Here is a 19,794-nt window from a genome sequence, read left to right as displayed (position 1 = left end):
CCTCAGGGTCACCCAGGGGAGGCCTTCCTGCATCCCGCATCCCAGCTGCTCTCCCCTACATGGATGGTCACATGCGAGTCCTGAAGCCACTGGGCGAGGTGTCCTTATCAGCACGCGGCCCGCCCTGTGTCAGGAAGGCCACTGATTTGTGGCACATCAGCCGGCTCAGCTGCCCCTCCTCTGGGGCGCGGGGCAGGGGGACTGGGAATGAGAGAGGGGGCCGGGCATGGCAGTGTTTAGGAAGAAAGTCTTTCAGCCTCCTCCAGGAAAACACTTCCGTTTCTTCAGACCAACAACAACACACCTCGAGGAGCTGCCCAAGCGCCCCCTCCCCTCCACCCCCGCCCCGGCTGGACCCCCGCCCGACCCCGTGGGCCGCGGTACTCACGCTGCTGGGGTGGAGCAGGGGCAGGGGCAGCAGCAGCAGCGGCACCAGGATGGACAGCAGCAGTTTCCTCGCCCCGAGAAGGCCCTTCAGCAGACCCATCCTGGACCTGCGCGCTCGCTCCCTCGGGTAAATGCCTTCGCGCGTCCAGAAGACTCCTCACGCCTCCCTGGGCTCCCAGAGTCCTGCGGCGTCGTGGGGCAGAACGGGAGGGCAGTCACAGCCCCTGCTGGCACAGAAGGCTGGGCGCCGTGCTCCTGTTTTAGGTGGGATTGGTGAGCATGGTTTCAGGCCCAGCCGAAAGGAACCGGGGAGGGATGGTAACCCGAGGCATAGTGGGTTCCCTCTTTGCGGGGTCAGCAATAGAGTAACTTCATTCTAGGGCCAGCAAAGGACCCCTTAATCAATCAAAATCCCACCTCTTCGGTAGCTGATTGGCCTTGCAGAAGTCATTGAAAGGCTTTAAAAATTTAAAGATACCAAGAGTACATCGTGCCCTCCATCACTGTCTTCCTCTGTGGCCTCTTTTGGGCAGTGCCAGCTTCACTTCCTACCTGTGCTCCTTCACTGGACCCCTTCTTCCCTCAAAAAAACCTGGTACCCCCCTTTCCTTAAACCAAGGCCCCCCAAGTTTGTCAGCAGAGGATGCAGACTTCAGATAGGGCTGGGCTTTTTTCCTGGCACCTGGCACCTTAACTGCGTTCAAATTTCTTTCCTTCAATGTGATTTCCCACTTATGATTTGCCTTGAGCCCGGGGCCTCTGGAGCAGGGGGAAAAAATAAAAGTCCCCAGACATTCCTAGTTGTCACGGGACAAAATCTTGCTGGAGGCCCACCTTAACGTCCCTTCACCTATGGGAAGCCGGACAGAGGCAGTAGCCCCGCCCATTCCCACAGCCAATCAGCGCGGCTTGATTGGACCCAGCAGGGGCCTGCTGATTCTGCAGAACTTAGGCAACTTGCAAAGCTTATTTTTGTTTCTCAGGCATCCTAGGGGCTGGAGTGATGACCATCGTTGGAAACCTAACCCCGCTTCCCCAAGCTCTGCTGTGTCGTAGGCGGGGGACTCTAGGACACGGACCTTGCTCCCGGAGGGCCACTGCTGCCTAGGCCTTCGGAGGAGGATGTGTCTGGTGGCAGGGAGAAAAGAAACGATTAATTCCGGAGACATTTGCCCCAGAGTGCACAGGATGAACCTGTCCAGACTTCCCTGGTGGCACAGAGCGTTTGATAAAGTGTCCGAGTGAGCAGAGGGTGTCACTGTAAGAAAGCCCAGACCTTTCTAGGGAGAACTGGAAGGGTAGCTGCCTATCTGGAAAAGTCTAGGTGCCAGTCTCACCTCAGAGGCCCTTGGTGCCCAGACGTCAGTGGTCTCGCTGGCCTGAGCAGGTGCTCAAATGCCCTTCTCGGAGGCTTTTTACCAGAGAAGAAGCAGGAGGCTTCCTTTGGCCGGGCTGCACCGAGAGGGGAGGGCAGGGGAGAAGCTGCCAAGTCCAGGGACAGGGCCTTTGCAGCAGGTGGACTCTGGGCTTTCGCTGCTTACAGATCGGGAGAAGCTGTCAGCCTTTCTCAGAAACGACATGTGGGTTTGGGGCAAGGAAGGAAGGAAAGAAAGAAAACCCAAATGTTCTGTAACGGGTGGTTCTCGGCAGCATTGCCTTGATCTGAGAGACGCTGAGCAGAGTCCAGGGCTGTGCAACCCACCTTCTCGTGAATTCATGGAATGTAAGGAATGGCGTCCCAAGATCTCTAGCTCGACCAGTTGGAAATGGTCCCCAGGCTAAAGTTAAAGTGACTGGAAAACCGACGCCAGAAAACCAGTTCTTCTTGACTTCCAAGGCAGGTGCGCCTGCGGACGGCCTAGGTCCCCTGAGAAATTATCTTTCTGTTACAGGATGGGCTGTGATGGCTTATCTCTTTAAATGCCTGTTAAAGACCACGGTATTTACTACATTTGAACTTTCCTTTTCTGTGATGATTTTGAAACTCAGAATGGACAGTGCCACATGTGTGATGTTTGGTGGCAAATATTAAAGAGACTGGATAATAACAAATAGCTGTGGAAATCAACGTTGCTGTTAAACCCACGAACCACTTCAAATTTCTGGGTGAGATAATCTGAGATAACAAAGATTCCACTGAGCCTAATAACTCCATCATGACTTATTTATTACACCATTAGTGAATATTTGTTAAATAAAATTAGGTAAGGTGAGTGACACAGTAAGACCAGTAGTTCTTCAGAAGTCTAGCCACTTTTCAGTTGCAGAAAGCATTTTCCAGAATACAACACTTAAGAAATGTAAGACAAATACCACTTATATGAGGTATTGAAAGTAGTCAAACTCTTAGAAACGGAACGTGGAATGGTAGTCGCCAGGGGCTGAGGGGACAGGAAAAGGGGAGTTATTGTTCCATAGATACCATTTTTTTCAGGATGAAAAAGTTCAAGAGATCTGTCACAGAACAGTGTGCATATAGTTAATTTTTTAACATCTCCGTACAGTTAAAAATGGTTCGGATGGTAAATTTGTGTTGTGGTTTTTTGTTGTTTTTTTACTATAATAAAAAAAAGTAAGACATCAAAATGGGTTAGGAAAGTAAGGGGTGCCATGTAAAGTCATTTAACAAGCATTTGATCTCAGACCAGTTCACCTGTGGAAATACCTTCTGACTGACCGCTTACGTGATTCTCTTCCAGCTAGAGTCAAGGGGAGGTGAGAGAGCAATGACAGACCACAGACATTTTTGAAAGTCTTTTGAGTGACACCAGAGGTAGCCATGAGGATGCCAACTATGGAGGAAACTTCCAGAATTTCTAGATCCTCAAATTTCCACTACAAACACCACACCCCAAACTGTTCCGTTTATGAGTAAATGTGACACACTGTGACTCGGTTGTGACTGTGGTGTGTACAGTGTGGCATTAATGAGGCAAAATGGAAGGTTCTGTTTCTGTCCAGTCTTCCACTTCCTTGTGCATTGGGCAGAGAGGTGGGTTTTGGGGTGGCGGTCATGAGCGTAACATTTGATTGTGTATGTAAATGAAGTCATGGTTACAAAATTTTCTGTGGGTAAACAATTCGTATTCAGTGTTGAAGTATCTGGTTACTGAAAATGAAATGTTCACTTGTCTTTAAAAAAGGTCATGGCTTTCCTTGTTTCTATTTATTTTATTTTTTTTTTGTCATGTATTGCCACACAAATATGGACTCGGCTTAACGAATACAGAAGTGCCTTCACTGTTTTGTTCCAGGGTGAATGAACCACCACTGATTGCTCTCCCTGATCTGGAAATCACCCTCCCACTCACAGACCCCCTGACTCGGAGCAGCCATGCATTGCATGACAGGGCAACCAGGGGACCACCGGTGGGTCTTTCCAGCTGGTGACTGAAAGCTCTCAGACCCCCTTCTGATGGGATGGCGTCCCAGCATGGGATGCAAGACTGCCGGTCAGGGTAGCTATTGTACAGAGCCTAGGGGCTGAGGCCTCTGCTAACCGCTTTGGAATCTCACATCAAGGAGAAGTCCAGTGAAGGTATATTGTGATGCTAATCTGCCCTGTGGGCAGTCCCACCCCTGTCTCTACTTTGATCTTTGTTTTCATCAGGCAGTGATACCCAAAGGAGGCCGAAAGCCAGGGTGCTCAGGGTACGATGCGGGCAGCCGAGATAGCGTGCAACTGTCAACCCCGGGGCACCTGGAGCGGCTTCAAGAAATGGGGGCAAAGAGAATCAGAATGAAGCCCAAAGAGAGAGCTGCGGAGACACAAACTAAAATTAAAAAAAGAGACCAGCAGAGCGACCTTGTCAAAGAGAACCGGTAATATTAGGAAGAGGAAAAATGAGCAAAAAAGCATTTCTCATCAGTGTGCATTTGAGGGAGGTAAATGAGCAGTGCCATCAGAGAATAAGAAGGAGGGGGCGTGAGTTATTATCTTCTGCATCTGAGACCATCAGGATGCAAAGCTGCGTTTTTCTCTGGTCCCTTCTTCCTGCATTCTAGCATTTCTCCAAAAAGATCACGCAGCTCGGGCTGCTAGCAAAGCGCACATGTTCAAAGCTTTTAAAGAAGTCCAGGCCAGCTTTTGTGATCATCAAATGACCATTGTTAAATTCCCATTTCAAAATCAAATTTAGCCCAATGAGTCCTCACTCATTCGAGGATCTGACTACTTGGACATCAGCCTCCAGGGCCAGGCTGTAAACCTAGGGGAGGCCAGAGCGGTCTCGGAGCGAGTGGGGACTCTTTACTGGAACCCAGGGGCTTCGCTCAGCAGAAGCCTTCATCTGGTAACTCTTATTTAACGCAGAGTTATAACAAGCCTAGCCATCCCGATTTTTAGGTGACGGAAGCTAAGAAAGAACAAAATGCAAGAAGCAAGTGATGTTGGTCACAGAGAAAAGCGCACACTTCTCGCCTGTCGGCGAGGAAGGCAGCAGATGAACTCACCCTGAGACCGAGACCGAGCTAGCCGCGCCTGGGACCCGCCGGGCTGGCACAACAGTCCAGCAGACCTCGCGGGCGGTGCACTGCCTCACAGTTAGATAAATGCCTGTGGAAATGTCAGGAGTTGGAGAACCTTGGAGATTATGTTATCCAACTCCTTCCTTAGGATGGTTCAGAGCGACTAAATAAAAGCTTAAGGCAGTGGTCAGCAAACTGCGGCTCGCGAGCCACATGTGGCTCTTTGGCCCCTTGAGTATGGCTCTTCCACAAAATACCACGGCCTGGGCGAGTCTATTTTGAAGAAGTGGCATTAGAAGAAGTTTAAGTTTAAAAAATTTGGCTCTCAAAAGAAATTTCAATCTTTGTACTGTTGATATTTGGCTCTGTTGACTAATGAGTTTGCCGACCGCTGGCTTAAGGCATTCCATCTGCGTAGTTTCAAAAGATATCAAGTCAATATCGCTACCATGAAAAACTGGCCTTGAAAGGGTAAAATTCTGTCATCCGAAAATCAGTTGTGTTTGGAGCAGCGAGTCTCTGATGATGCTAAGTGATCTGCGTTAGGACAGAAAGGCGAGGCCGCGGGGTCCCCTCTTTGCTAGCATGACCCTCTGCATTAGCTTGGCTTCTCTGTTCGGAAGACAAGCCATGCCTGTTTGCAGTAGACCAGCCCTCAGATAAGAAGAGTCAAGGCATACAGGTCAGACAAGTACCAGTTTTCTAACTCATTCTTCTTGGCGACTTTTAGAAAAAGTGAAGAGTCTGTCCTTGGCTAACAAAGTACTTATTTGGCTGTCGTTCTAGCTTTGTTCTTTCTTACTACAGAACCTTCAGAAAAACGTGCATTTAACCCAGCACCCTGATCTCTTAGCACCAAAGATCTCTGTCCCCCATCTTCCCACCATGCTCAAACCTCTATGATGTCTCCTCCAGCTCTGTCCGCCCTCGTGGGGGTTTGCGGCAGTCACGCAGTGTGGAAGCGGATCTTAGACTCTGCATGTCACCAGGCAAACCGTTCGGCCTCTGGAGGCATCTTGAATGACCACTCCAGCCCTTGCTTCCGGCCCAGGTCACCTTCTGACATGAATCAGATGCGCCTGTCAGGAAGCTACCACGGGTAAAGAGCATGGGGCTGAATTATTTTATCTCTGCTACTCTGAGCTGGTGGCATGTGTTTTGTTGCTGGCCTCTATAAGTGGAGTAGAGAATGAAGAATTTCTGGATTACTGTGTGTGCTGGGCCCTGCTCCGAGGTCCTGGTGTGGGCCAGCCTCTCAGGCAGACACTCTGGAGCCTGAGGACCGCATCAGGTCCTGCCTCAGGGCCTGGAAAAGGCTGAGGAGGGACTGGGCCCAGATGTCCTTCTGATGCCCTTGGGACAGGGCTGCGCGGTAGGCCGCATAGGCCAGGGTCAGCGCTGTCCTTTCAAAGTCCTCTTTCTTCAGGGTGCCGGGGCGGCTGGAGAGGCTGGCGCTGAGCCGTCGGATGTCCGGGATGCGCTTGGGGATCACGTCGTTGCAGACGGTGCGGAAGGCGGAGGCCTTCCTTAGAGAGGCGAGCTCCTCGTCCTTGATGGAGATCTGCAGGTCAGGGCTGATCTCCAGTTCAGCTAGCAGGAACTGGGGAGAGACATGAGGTACGGAAACACATGAAGCATTGGGGCATTGTTGAGGACACCATTGTTTTCATTCTCACCCGCCTTCATGTGGGGAGGCCGCTGTGGAAAGAGCGCTGGAATCCAAGAGACCTGGGTTCCAGTTCTGACATTTCCCACCCACTTGGGCGACTTACTGAACTTCTCTGAGCCTCATTTTCCTCCTCTGTGAAGTGGTTAGTGGCAAAAATACTTTACAGGGCTATTGTGGGAAGTAAATAAGACAAATATGGACACCCTGGTACAAACATTGTCCCTGGTACAAAGCTACTATTTAATGACTATTTATTATTTCCGGTGTCCCAGATTAACCCATTCTTCCCTTTCTCCCTCCCACCCACCGAAGATCTTCTAAATCATTTAAATCAGAAGCTGGGGATTGAAGGACGCAGAGAACGGTGCTAGGAATTAAGTGGGATACAGAGATTTGTCCTCACTTCTCACCTGTTCTTTATGAGTGGGGGTAAAAACTCCTCTTTCTTAAGGAGGCCTTTTTACATGCATCCCTTGCTCAGTGCTGGGCTTGCATCAGGACCTAGTAAACACCTCTTGGACTCGGGGTTCTAACTTGTGTCTGCTTCCAGCTTCCCCCGCTCCATCCATCTCCATGCTACTGTCTTTCTCAAAGGGACCTGTGCTGACTCCCATGTTCAAGACTCGGTGAAGCTATGCATTTCCCAGTGAGTTCCCTGTGGTAGGACCTGGCTGCAGCAGGCTGTCTCTTTCTTAGCCGGAGAGTTCTGGAACATGGAGGATGCCAGAGGATGCCAAGGCGGGGGGTGGGGGAGGGTTGGGGGTGGGGGTGGGGGGTGGGGGGGAGAGTTTTGGAGATCACTGTATCCCTCATTTAACATTTGAGGAGATCCAGGCCCAGAGACGCGGTGGCTGACGCAAGGTCACATGGCTGATGAGTGGCAGGACCAGAACTAAAGCTCAGACCTTGAGCCTGGAATTTTACCGCTGAATCAGATCAAGGGACCTTGGGAAAGTTACCCGTGGTTTGGAGAAGCGGGTCTGAGTGGTGGAGATGAGGGGCAGAGGGAGAGAGCCTTTGGGGTGCCCAGATGGTCAGAAACTGGGCGGTCACAGTAGGCAGTTACCTGAGACAGGGCTCCACCAGACAAGCGGCGTGGCATTGCCGGAACCCTGTGATGAGTCCTGCCTCCTGGCGTCTGCTCTGGACTATTGACTCTGCTGCTAGGGTGCTGGGAGCAGCACCCTGCGGCCCAACCTAAACCTCTGATTTCGTCTCCAGTGACCTCCTCATGCCCTCACTCCGTTTGGCACGGGGGAAGGGAGAGGAGTACGAGGAATACCTTACCCTGGGATGGCCACGGTTTGATGGCCCCACAAGGGAGTCCAGGCCAGTCCCCAAGGCCGCGGGGGCCGCTCATTTTCAGGGGCTCAGGTCATTCCTCCAACAAACAGAAAAGTGTCAGCGCCTTTGGGGTGACGTGGCCACTTGCGCCTCTGCCTACCTCGTAGAGCAGTTCTACTTCCTCCAGGGAGCTCTGCAGGACGGGGTTCAAGGGCACTGAGGACGATCTCTTCGGCCGGTGGGCCGCAGGGAACAGCACGGCTGCGAGAAACAAAAGAAGAGGCTCCAGCAGCCGTGCCCTTGGCCTCCCCCCCGGTAACCTTGAGGTCAGCCAGCCGGACTTGCACGTGACGGCCTGGAAGCCGAGGAGGTCAGTGAGGGGGAGAGATGACAGGCAGCTCCGATGTGTCCCGGAAGCTCCCGGGTGTGTCAGATGCTCCTGTTTCAGACCAGTGATTTCAAACAGGGCTGCTCATCAGCACCAGCCCAGAAAGCGTGGGAAATATAGGCTGTCCCCAAAATGTACACACACACTCTGAATAATTACAAAGGCCGTGTTTGTTAAAATACATTTCATTTTCAAAGTGGAGCCTTCAGCTGTTAAAGTATGTATACAGCCCTAGCCGGTTTGGCTCAGTGAGTAGAGCATCGGCCCGTGGACTGAAGGGTCCTGGGTTCGATTCCGACCAAGGGCACATGCCTGGGTTGCGGGCTCGATCCCCAGTGTGGGGTGTACAGGAGGCAGCCAGTCAATGATTCTCTCTCATCATTAATGTTTCTATCTATCTCTCCCTCTCCCTTCCTCTCTGAAATCAATAAAAATATATTAAAAAAAAAAAAGTATGTATACATTTTTTGGACACCCTGTATGTAGTATACAGGGGTGGGCAAAAGTACGTTTATGGTTGTTTGTGTGGAGAAAGACATGCAGGTCATGATTATTGCAATAGCCTTTTTAACTCTGTGTTTCAAGTACTCACAACTGTAAGCCTACTTTTGCCCACCCCTATATGTCGAGGGAACTTCTGTTAAAATCAAACAGAAATGAGCAAACAACAAATGAGACCCCTAATGATACTGTTCTCTGAGAGCGATGCACATTTTAGCGCCTGGTCAGTATGAGGTGCTGGTTTAGATTTACTGCGAACCCTTCTCATCAGAGGCTCAGGCTTCTGGCTAATTCCCCGGCTGTCTGAAGTACAGCCGCCAAGAATCTGCACACAGGTGACAAAGGAAGGGAAGAGAGCCGCCCAAGACCCTGACAGGTGCTCTAGGGGAGTGTGGAGCCAGGCTCAGCGTTCCCCCCAAGGACCAGCTGACTTAGAAATGCATTTGGGACAAAGTCAATGACTCGCTAATGCTGTTTCTTTGTGGCTGCGTTTAGAAACAGCAGCTGGAGGAAGATGGATGGGCTGCTACGGGTAGAGAGGGTAGGGAGAACTAGGACCTTATGAGGCCAAGTGAAGACGGAGACAGAATGTTACGGAGTGTGGGAATAATCATTATACATCGCAGTTCTCTGGGTCGTATCAGGCCGGGAGCAGACAGCCGTGCCTACCCCTGCAGCCCCGTGATTGCCAAGCCTGCTGCCAGCTGATAGGAAAAGGCACAGCTTCGTGCGCCTAAGGTAACTGGGACCAGGGTGATACGTCAAATATTAAATCATCAGTCAGATCCCCCTTAACCTTAGATGACTCTTCTTTCTGCTGCCTGTGCTGTCTTCCAAAATAACTGTTCAAGCCCTGACTGGGCTCAAACCACCAACACAGCGATGAAAAACAAAACATAAGTAATTGCATGGAGAGACTTTGGTTAAATCGTGTATTATGGAAGATGCTCCCCAGTGCATAAATGAGGAAGTAAGATCCTCTGTATGGCTTGGTACCTTGAGTCCAAGAGCAGTAAATGGACACACTGTACCACCTGAGGAGTTTATATCTAGGGAGCACTTAAAATAAATCATGTCATTTTAAAAAAGGAAGAAAAGGGTACAGCTTCTCCAAGACACTGGATTGGGACCTCCCAGAAACCTGAGGCTCTGAGGTAAGTAGCGCCCCCTGAAGTTGGGCAAAGCACAATTTGCATCACCAAGCCTGCCAGCTCTGCTTCTTGATACTGGTGTCCTGGGGCCACCAAGAACGGGCCCACTGACGCCCAGGGTCCTGTGTTAAAGAAGGCAGGGGGCTGCATAAGCATCTTAGAAAAAAAAGTGATCCGACGTAATAAAAATGAAACATCTTTGATATAAAGACATTTCCTGAAAAGCTCACTGGTAGGAATCTCCACTCCCTGGGAAGAGCTGGTTGGTGGAGCATTGCGGTAATATTGCCTTCTCTGCATTCATTTATTATCTATACCGCAAGTCCCTCTCGGGTTAGGATAAAGATGGTTGTAGGGCTCTGCCCCAGCAGATCCTGGCAGGCTTCCAGGCCGAGCGCGGGGCGCCGCTGTTGACTGAGGAAATCCATGCACTGGCAGTGACCTCTGCTCCCTCAGGCCACTGTGGGAAGGAGCCCGTGACCAGAGCAGTATTTCCTAGCCTCGCATTTTAGCAGAATTTGTTCTCGTTGCCAGAAAACTGGCCATTTCCTCACGGAATCAGAGATTTAGGGCTTTGCCTCTGTTCGCTCACGGCCTCTGCCTGTGGTTTTAGGTGGAGCTCGGGAGAGTGAGGCGGCTCCTAGGCATCGGCTCCAAAACCTTGACCGCACATTAGCACCACGCAAGGGCTTTAAAATCTACCGGTGCCGGCCCTCGCTGGTTTGGCTCAGGGGACAGAGGGTCGGCCTTCGGTCTGAAAGGTTCTGGGTTCGATTCCACTCAAGGGCATGTACCTCGGTTGCAGGCTCCTTCCCGGCCCGGCCAATCGATGTGTTTCTCCCACATCGCTATTTCTATCTTTCCCTCTCTCTTCCTCTCTCTAAAAATCAGTGGAAAAATATCCTGGGGTGAGGATTAAAAAGAACAAAATACTGGTGCCGTGTCCCTGCTCCATAGGTTCTGATTTAATCGAATGAGGGTGCAGCTGGGACAGTGAGATTTTGGGAAGCTTCCTAGGGGCTTCCAATGGCCAAGGTGAGAACCAGCGGGTGCTTGCCCGAGGCTGCGTGGAAGGGGGTGCCACTCTCAGGGGAGCCCAGTGGCTCTCAACCTGGACTGTACATTAGACTCACCTGGGAGTTTTTAAAAACCCAAATGCCACGGCCACCTCTCAGGCCCTTTCACGGGCGTCTCTGGGGTGGATGTAGGCATCGGGGCTTTTTATGGCTCCCAGGTGATTATAACGGGCAGGCAGGGTTGATAACCATTGGGATATCCGGATCCACAGCCAAGAACACGGCGCCCAAATGCAAAGCTCACTCCCATCGGAGGCCTTGCAGGCTCATCTGAAGAGACCAAGGCGAAGTAGAGACCCGAGAGGGTGTGTGCTCCGACTCTGCTTTCTCGTTGGCAGGAGACGACCCCAGGACCAGAGCTGGTCCAAGACCAAGATGTGACCGGTTTCTGGGTGCTTCTCCCACGAGAGCGTGATGAACCCTCTTCTCGGGGTAGGATCTGAGAGCAACTTCACTTCTTTAATTTTTCTTCCAGCATTTCTCTTACTGTGACCTTAAAGGTGTTGGTTGCCTTAAAAACATTCCCACCCGGCGGGTGAAGGGGACGGGGGATGCGTGTCCCGGCACGGAGCCTTTCTGCTGCCTGTCAGCCAGGCTCGGGGGCTGCCTCTGGGAAGGTCATTCACCGGCTAGACCTGCCTTTCTCCACACATTCATTTCCCTGGGGGCAGCGACCTCCAACATGCTCACCCAGGGGCCTCCGTCCTCAAAGAGGTGGGAAGGAACTACCTCCTGATTCAAAGCGGAGGTTCATCATGGAAGCGTTGTCTCCAATAGCTCTTGTTCTCATCGTTTCAAAATAATGACAGAGTTTGGGGACGATTGTGAGAGATAGTTCCGCCTCTAGACCAGCCAGGGGACGGACAATTGCTTCAGAAACTATGTGGGGAGCACAGGAATCTGAAAAGGGGGCCCTGCCCTCCTCCCACCCCAGCCAGTGCCCCTGCCTCCTGCAGGCACCCCTGGCACTGCTGCAGCCGCTTTGCCTGCGTGTGGCAGGCACGGGCGGCACAGGTGCAGCGAGCTCTGGGCGGGCATCCCAGCGCTGCCCGGGCCTCCCTCCTCAGCAGTGGGTCAGGGTAACTTCATCTCCGCTGGGCACGCTGCAGGCTGTCTGCTCCATGTCCCAACATCCAGGTGCAACGTTAACCTACAGTCCCTCCAGGTGCTTTTGCCCATCAAGGTGAAGTCTGCACCCTGCCGGAATGTAAGCGGCCGAAACAAAGGCTGGCCAGTTCCCAGAGGTGTGCGTGCAAAGCTTTAACTACACTCGCTCCCGCTTGGCGAGAAAAACAGCCCTGTTCCCAGGAAGCCTTTCCGTGAGCACCCCCCCCCCCCAGCTCCCCCGCACACCGCGGTTCCTCCTGTCCTTGTGGTTTCTGCGTCCATCCTACACATCGCACATCTGCCCACAACCGCCAGCTCCCGGGGGAGGAAGTGGGCCTTCTGCTTCCTCCGCTGGGCCTCGGTGACTGCGTGACTCGGTAGCTGGGCTCTGAGTGCAGGCTCAATGCCTCTATTTTGGAATGATTTATAAAAAACCCAGCTATTAAAAAAAAAAAAAAGGCAACAACCAAACACAACATCCCTGGAGACTCTTCCATGCATGCTTTGCTGGGTTTGCTTCCTTTCCCTTCCGTCCCATCTCCCAAATTTATGGAGGTCATTTTAGGTTCAGCTCCTCCTCACTGTCAGCTTTGGGCAGCCCAGTCTTTGCAGGGCTGAGAGGAGCCCTGAGTGCTTCCCCCAGCTCCATCAGCAGGGACTCCTCCTCTGAGGGAGGAGAGAGAGGGGGCAGGCTGGGGAGACCGGGGCCTGGCAGGAGGACCCCGCGCCCACTCACGCACCACCTGAGCATTGAGCTGCGGGCAAGAAGGCTGCTGGCACAGTTTTGTCAAAACCACTGACTTTGTGTACTTTTTTGGTGTAAAACTGGGCCAGTTTGTTTCTTACTTCTCCACTCAGCGCTCCACGCCCAGCCCAGTCTCCAGCGATTTCTTCAGGATGTGACTGTGCTAGGAGGGCCACGCGGTGTGACCAGGGGACGCGGGGACTCCCAGTCCCCTTGGGGCGGGGGCTGTGAGCTCTCCCCGCCTCCTGCACTCCCTGCACAGCTGAGCCTCCGGGAGAAATTGAGTGGTTACGATACTATTAGACAGACCAGCACTGAACAAATGATTCATTTGCTGAAGGTCATGCCACATGCACTGAGTTAGGGCAGAAATTGGACCCAGACAGGCAGGAACCATGTGTCACAGCATGTTCTGTCCATGTCTGCTGTGGAAAGGCACATTTGGACCTCAGACCGAAGTTGTTAAAATGTGGAGCTTGGACGTAACAACAGCTCTCAAGCCTACTGGGTGGCCATCAGCGTGCTTTGTGCTTTCCATGTGCACCTTGTGAGGTAAGTATCCTATCCCGTGCAGAGATGAAGAAAGTTGGAGGTTAAGAAACTTGTCCGAGGCCATCGATTTGCTTGCTCTGTGGCTGAAATGAAAACCCAGATCTCACAGGCTCCAAAACCCACTCGCCAATAGGTGAACAACGCTATCTTTTTGTAGGCACATCTGCCAAAGACCGGGTATTCCTCAGTTCTGAATCGCTACAGGAAGGATAATGTTCATGGTGAATGAATGAATGGATATGGGATGTAACATATTCTTAAACGAAGCACACATATTAAGAAAAACCTCTAACTTTGATTTATAATGTGCTCTGCAAGGTCAAACGCCTACAGCCCTGTGATCACACTCTGACACATATCCTCCCCTCCTCTGCCCTCTCTTTGCTCCTTTGCAATCACTTGTCATAAAGCACAACCCGCCTCCTCACCTTTCCCACCTGCACCGTGCGCCTGAACCTGGCTGGAGGAAACACACCATGGTCTCACTTGAAATTCCTCGTTATTCTCGTACGGGCCCTGACATGCTTCCCGAGCATTTCTCCCATTTCTCACTCCATTTCACTGTGACATAGACAACGATTTCACCCCATTTGCTTCCTCCTTAAACCAGTCACCTGCCTCTTGCCCAGATACAGATTTCTCTTCTGTGACTGTGGGCACACTCCTGTCTAGAGCCAACTTTTCCACAAGTGTGAAGTCTCCAAGAAAACTGGCGCTCACCTCTCCACCCTTCCCTCCTACGTGGTTCCTTTTCCCTCTCCACTGGATCTTTCACGTCAACATGAAAACGTGTTACTTCTTCGACTAAAAAAAATCCTGCCTCGCTGTCTGCTCTCCCTCCCCACCCTCCTCTCAGATTGCAGAGTTCTGGCCTCATCTGGGGGCGTTTCCTCTTGTAGCCTCACTTCCCTATTGACTTTCAGCTTATTCTTTCCAGGCCAGACTTTTATATATGCACCTGCCCACAGGAATCTCCTTTTGGACATATTACAGTTATCTCTCCTGATTCCCAGGCCAATCCTAGCCCCCAACACACACACACACACACACACACACACACACACACACACACACACATCTCCTACTTCTCTGCCGTCCTCCCATCTCTCTTAGCTGCTCGGGCCCAAAACCTGGGAGCCGTCCTTGGCTTTGTCTTTCACATTTCGAATCTAACTCATCAGCGAGTCTTGGCTCTACCTTCAAAACAGATCTGGAATCTGGCTACTTCTTGCCACATCCTTACTAGCTCCCTGGTCCAAGCCTTGAGCACCTCTCCTCCTGGTGCCTCTGCTTCCGTCCTTGGCTCCCGCCCTCATTCTGTTCTTAACACAGCAACTAAAGTGATTCTGTGCACTCATAGGTCAGATGTCACTCCTCTGCCCAGAACCCTCGATGGCTTCCCAGAGTTCTTCAAACGCCACCCGGTGCTACATGATGTGACTTCTCACTGCGTCTGAACTCATCTGCTACTCTCCCCGCTCATGGCCCAGCCACAGGCCTTCTCACTGCTCCTTGAGCCCCGGGCATGCTTCTGCCCAGGCCTTTGCACTTCTGTTCCTTCTGCCTGGAACACCCACGGTTCCTTCAGGTCTTCAGCCACCGCCTCAGGGAGCCCTCCCTGACTACCTTATTTAAAATTATAGTCCTGGATACCCTCTCACCTGTCCCTACTTTATTGCCATCTGACAAACCAGATGTTTTATTTCTATGTGTGTCTGTTTCCCATCACTAGAATGTCAGCTCTACCAAGGCATGGGGTGTTTGTCCCTTTTGGTCACTGTATTCCCAAGTGCCCAGCTTCCTGCCCATGACTGTTTGTTGAATGAATAAACGATTCCATAGAAACACATGAACGATCTTCGCCCCTAAACTCCATTCTTTTCCAACCGCGTGCTTCACTAAGTCTTTCTCTTCCTAACAGGGTGATTTTAGAACTTAGGCGCAGTTCCAGGTCCTGGCTACTTATCAGAGAGCAGATGTGGCCTCCTGAATTCGGGGCCCTGCCTGCATCTCCCAGGAGCCCCTGCTCTGGCGGGGAGGAGCTGCTTTCCATGGTCTCAGGCAAGGCGGGCGCCGCCCCCACGCCGTAGCCCTCCAAGCCCTCTTGCTCAGACGCAGGGGCCGAAGCTTCCCTAAAGGAAGGAGCCTGTTTTGACTTGGAGCCCGGCCTTCCCTTCGGTTTTTTATAATCTGGGATACAGACCGCCTCTTCCTCCCACCCCAAGAGGTTCAGAGTACCGGAGCCCTATCAAGGCTCCCGCGGGGCCCCCGGAGCTGCACCCAGCGCCCGTGCCGGGCTTGCTGGAAGGGAGGCCGGCTGCAGCCCGCTGCACGCCAAACACAGCCGTCTTGTGAATGCATCAGTGGAAGCCGCGCCATGGACAAGGCAGTGGGTGTGGAGAGGAAAGGCTCTGGTTGTTAAAAGATCGTTTGCCAGATCCTACTGATGTCATTTACTGGTAGCTCCTGGGCCAGCCCTTCAGAAACACAGCGATCTTCTGAGCGAGCCGGGCTCTCGGCCCCGGGCGCCGGGGTCCAGAGGGAGCGCCCCTGGAAGGGCTCCCGTGAGCCGGCTCCTCGGCTCCTCGTGGCCAGCCGGTCCGGCCGCCCAGGGGGCCTCGGGGCTGCTGGGAGGAGGGGAGGGGTGAGTGACAGCCAGACTCTGAGGCCAGAGCGGGTGAGGCCTCAGAACCCAGCCGGGTCCCTGCAGCGGAGGGATCTGGGCACATCGCCGTCTCGCCTCGCTCAGTTTCCTTGCCTGTCGGTGGTCGGAATAGCACCTGCTCCTGGAGTGACTGCGGAGTAAGCGAGGCTACTCTAAGGCTCCCCCTAGTCCGTCAGCACCTACTAGACACTGACCTCAGGCCCGTGGCTTCATCCTGAGGCAGTCACCCCGCACGACAATGGACACCTGGAGAGGGCTGCCCTTCCCTATTACACCGCTTTAAAAAGAAACAGTTTGCCTGAAGGTGTGGCTCAGTGGTTGAGCATCGACCGATGAACCAGAGGTCACGGGTGGATTCGTGCCTGGATTTTGGGCTTGGTCCCCAGTGGGGGGCGTGCAGGAGGCAGCCAATCAATGATTCTCTCATCTTTGGTGTTTCTATCTCTCTCTCCCTCGCCCTTCCTCTCTGAAATCAATAAAAAAATATTTTTAAAAGAGAAATAATTTATATGTGCTTAATAAAAACAGATATTTACATGGTAATTAATGCATAGATTGCTTTTTTTTTCAAAGACTGGCTAGTGGTCTCCAGCCGTGCACTCCCCCCCTCCCCCCGCAGCGCTGCTCCGGCAGGAGCTGGGGCTGCTGGGACCTGGGCCAGGTGTGTCCAGTTCCCGCTGGCCACGCTCACCACAGGTGAGTCACTTGGTTTTAATCACGTTGGCGGGGCTGGAACAGCGACCCGGTGCGTGGAAAGCTACCTCCCAGGGCCGAATCCTAGAGAGCGCTTCTTAGGGGAATGACCGGTAAGAAAAGGGACGTCCTGACAGCAGGGTGTGCTCCCTTTGGGTTTATCTCTACATTTCCACACGTGTGCGGGGTGGGGGGGAGGGGGGAGTGGGAGAGGGCACAGGCCGGGTGGTGGTGAGGCGGTGGGGGACGGGGAGGGTTGGGGCGGGGTTGTTGGAGGAGGAGGATCTTATAGGGGGTGGTCACCCTGAGACTGTTTCCAAAGGGAATTAGGCCTGGATTTGGGGTGGGATGGGGTAAGGATGAAGGTGAAAGGAACAGTAAATACATCTGGAAAAATGGTTTACACTTGGGTGTGACTCCCATTCCGTCTTTTTAAAACTGATGGCAATTGTGTATTCCTTTTATAAGTAGGAAAAAAATGTTAAAAGAGAAGAAAGATGCACTATGTGGCAGACTTTTGATGAGGGCCGGAGGGCTCCATGTCGTTTGTTGACTGCGCACTGACGTGTACCACTAACTAGTGCTTTGCATCGGCTGCCTCACCCTCCTCTCGCCTCTAGGTCGCTGCGCCGCTTCCTGGTGGTTTTGTTATTGGGGCCGCCCTTCCCGGTGAGGACTGGGTGGGGCCAGAGCAGTTGCTCCCAGGATGTTGCTATAAAACTGTCTGTTGAGAATCTCAAGCTTTTTTTTTTTTAAATGGAATTATTTCATTTTTAAATGGCTAACATTTATATAGTGCTTCATCGTTTACAAAGCATTTTATTTACATTTTTAATCTGGGTCTCACAACAACACAATGAAGGTAATTACGTTTTGGTACTGGTACTATGGTATCTGTTAGTGAGCAAAAGCTCAGAGAGGTTAAGAGACTTGCCAGAGATCACACAGCCCCATTAGAGGAGGAGCCCAAATCTGTGAGATCCTCGTGGGGTAGCTCATGACGTGGTTATCGTGTTTACAAGCCTGTTACAAATCAAATCATCTCTTCGGGCTTTCTAACAGCCTAGAGTGGATTTTATCATCTTTTTTATAGGCTAATTAAGAAAGGCCCCAGTGTCACATAGGGAGAGTGGCAGGACATAGCTCCAGTGTCTCTTTGCTCTCTGTTTCCAAGTGTTGCCCTGAAGTTTGTGCACGTGATGAGCAGGGCGGTGTGTGTGTGTGTGTGTGTGTGTGTGTGTGTGTGGTGGTCTTACCGGAAATAAAGGAAAATGTTACATTAATTATTGGCCCCAAGGCAACACTCATTTCACAGCTCAGTTCAGAGGACTGGCAAGTCCCTAATCTCAGGGGTAAAAATGAGGGGATAAAGCCCCAAATAAGTGCAGTGCCCACCCCCCTCCATTCCAGGTCCATCTGCTCTGTGCCCTTTGTCCCCACACGGCCGGGCCTTCCTCCCTGACACTCTCCTGGGGACCCGGGAGGCTCATCTTTACCCCCGATGCCAGTCTTGAGCCTCGTTTGGATATCTCCAAACACCTATGAGCCTGGCTCTTCCCAGTTCTCTCCGGGAGAGAGACCTTAGCTGACTTCAGGGGCTGGGCGGGCAGATTTCAGTTCAGATCGGCATGAGTGGTCAACGCTCTGGGTCCCTCACTTCCTAACAGTGATAAACTCCCACTGGCTGGGGTGCTGTCACCGTCGGCCACCTGGACCTGGTCCTGGGCGTAGAGAAGAGATGGCATGCGGCTCTGAGGGACTATGTCTGAGAAGGGCTGGGGCTGGGGGGGCAGCAGGCAGGTAGACGCAAGGATGCTGAGGACTTTCCCTTCCTCTCCTGCCGCTGGGCCTGCTCTGCCTGCTGCAGAGAGTGGCCACTTCCAGCCGGGCCCCCCAGGTAGCATCTGTCACCCCTACTCCCAGGTGTTAGCATATCACACCTGGACACCTGCTCTCCGCACGCCGGCCCAGGGCAGCAGCCTGGGGGAGGGGAGCTCGAGGGGGTCTGTGCACATTCCATGAAGCAAAGATGACTTGGCCCTGGCCTGCTGAGAGGGATGCCCTCTGCGTTCCCACCTTGACCAAGTCCCCTCAGCGCTTTGATTTCCTTTAGTGTCATGTCCCCCATCACCTCCCAACACCTCTCACTTGTCAAGAAGCACAAAGCCATCCCCAGAGATGAGATTAAAGGAGGAAATGGGGTTTCTAATCCCCATTCCCCCAGTTCCTAGTTGTATTTAAAAAAGAACGATGAGCATCAGACCGATAATAAAAAGCAACTCACCCCTGCTCCACCTGTGGGACACAGTGGCCTGAGCATCGTAACACAGCAGCAGCAGCAGCAGCGTCTTCCAGCACATCTTCTCCTCCACGCAGGTGAGGAGTCGCCTCAAACCCAGTGGGACCCCAGGAGCTACAGGTGTGCCCGTCCCGGTGCTCCTGGGAGCCGGCACAGTTCTTCCCACCTTTCCCTTTCCCAAAGAGCCGATGCCCTCTCCCGCCTCAGAAGGTGGAGGCAGAGGCTGCCTCCTGGGGGCGCGGGCGGGGGACCTGTCTATCCGACTCTCTCTGGGATTGGGGGACTGGGCGGCCACAGAGAGACTCTGTTTTTGAGCACATCTGGAGTGACTCACGGGGCATGTGATCTCCTTGGCAGTGGGCTGGATAAATATAAATCTGTACTTGAGTTCCATGTGTTGGATGCACCCACTGGAATTTTTCTTTAACAAACAGACTCGTGGAACTTGTTAGAGAGCCCGGCGAAGAGCTGGCTGCTGTCCCTGTCCACACACATACCAGAGCCAGGGCGAGGGCTGCAGTGGGAGCCGGGAGGCTTCTCCCAGACGCTGGGCTGAGCTGGGCTGCGGAGCCCAGAGTTGCCTTGAGGACAGCAAAGTCATTGTAGTGTCTGAGCTGAGTGTCGTGTCCTTTCCTGGAGCTAGACCTGGAGATGTTGGCACCTTCAGCCAGAGCTAGAGCCTTCCCCTGGGTCTGCAGGGATGGGAGTTGGCAGGTTGTGGGGAGCAGAATGGAGAGGTGCCCGTCATGCATAGGTGTTGTATGTGCAGGTAATGGTCCAGGGGCCCATGAGTGACCCCTTTCTCCCTTC

General features: G+C 52.6%; 2 protein-coding genes across 8 annotated transcripts in view; both read right to left on the bottom strand.

The window, feature by feature from the left end:
• Positions 1 to 5,999, bottom strand: part of SLC13A4 (solute carrier family 13 member 4) — a 51,684-nt gene extending 45,685 nt beyond the window's left edge. Inside the window, exons 1-3 of one of the 7 annotated variants that reach the window (XM_079785425.1) lie at positions 5,750 to 5,999; positions 4,840 to 4,942; positions 389 to 570 (exon numbers count right to left, since the gene is read on the bottom strand). In XM_079785425.1, coding sequence (XP_079641551.1) covers positions 389 to 487 — 99 coding nt within the window. In that variant the 5' untranslated portion in view covers positions 488 to 570; positions 4,840 to 4,942; positions 5,750 to 5,999. Of the gene's footprint in view, positions 1 to 388; positions 4,943 to 5,749 lie in introns of those variants that run through there. The other 6 variants (XM_079785423.1, XM_079785424.1, XM_079785421.1 and 3 more) reach the window with 6 other exon arrangements.
• Positions 3,553 to 19,479, bottom strand: FAM180A (family with sequence similarity 180 member A). The gene is made up of 3 exons (XM_079785427.1): positions 18,970 to 19,479; positions 7,968 to 8,068; positions 3,553 to 6,454 (listed from the first exon to the last, which is right to left on the bottom strand). The coding sequence occupies exons 1-3, from the start codon at positions 19,376 to 19,378 to the stop codon at positions 6,110 to 6,112; spliced, it is 855 nt and encodes a 284-aa protein (XP_079641553.1). The 5' UTR covers positions 19,379 to 19,479; the 3' UTR covers positions 3,553 to 6,109.
• Positions 19,480 to 19,794: the final 315 nt, after the last annotated feature.

Source organism: Cnephaeus nilssonii (assembly GCF_951640355.1).
Source record: "Cnephaeus nilssonii genome assembly, chromosome: 12".
Lineage (NCBI taxonomy): Eukaryota > Metazoa > Chordata > Mammalia > Chiroptera > Vespertilionidae > Cnephaeus > Cnephaeus nilssonii.
Note: the sequence above shows the minus strand (reverse complement) of the source record. Positions and strands in the feature narration are given on the sequence as shown.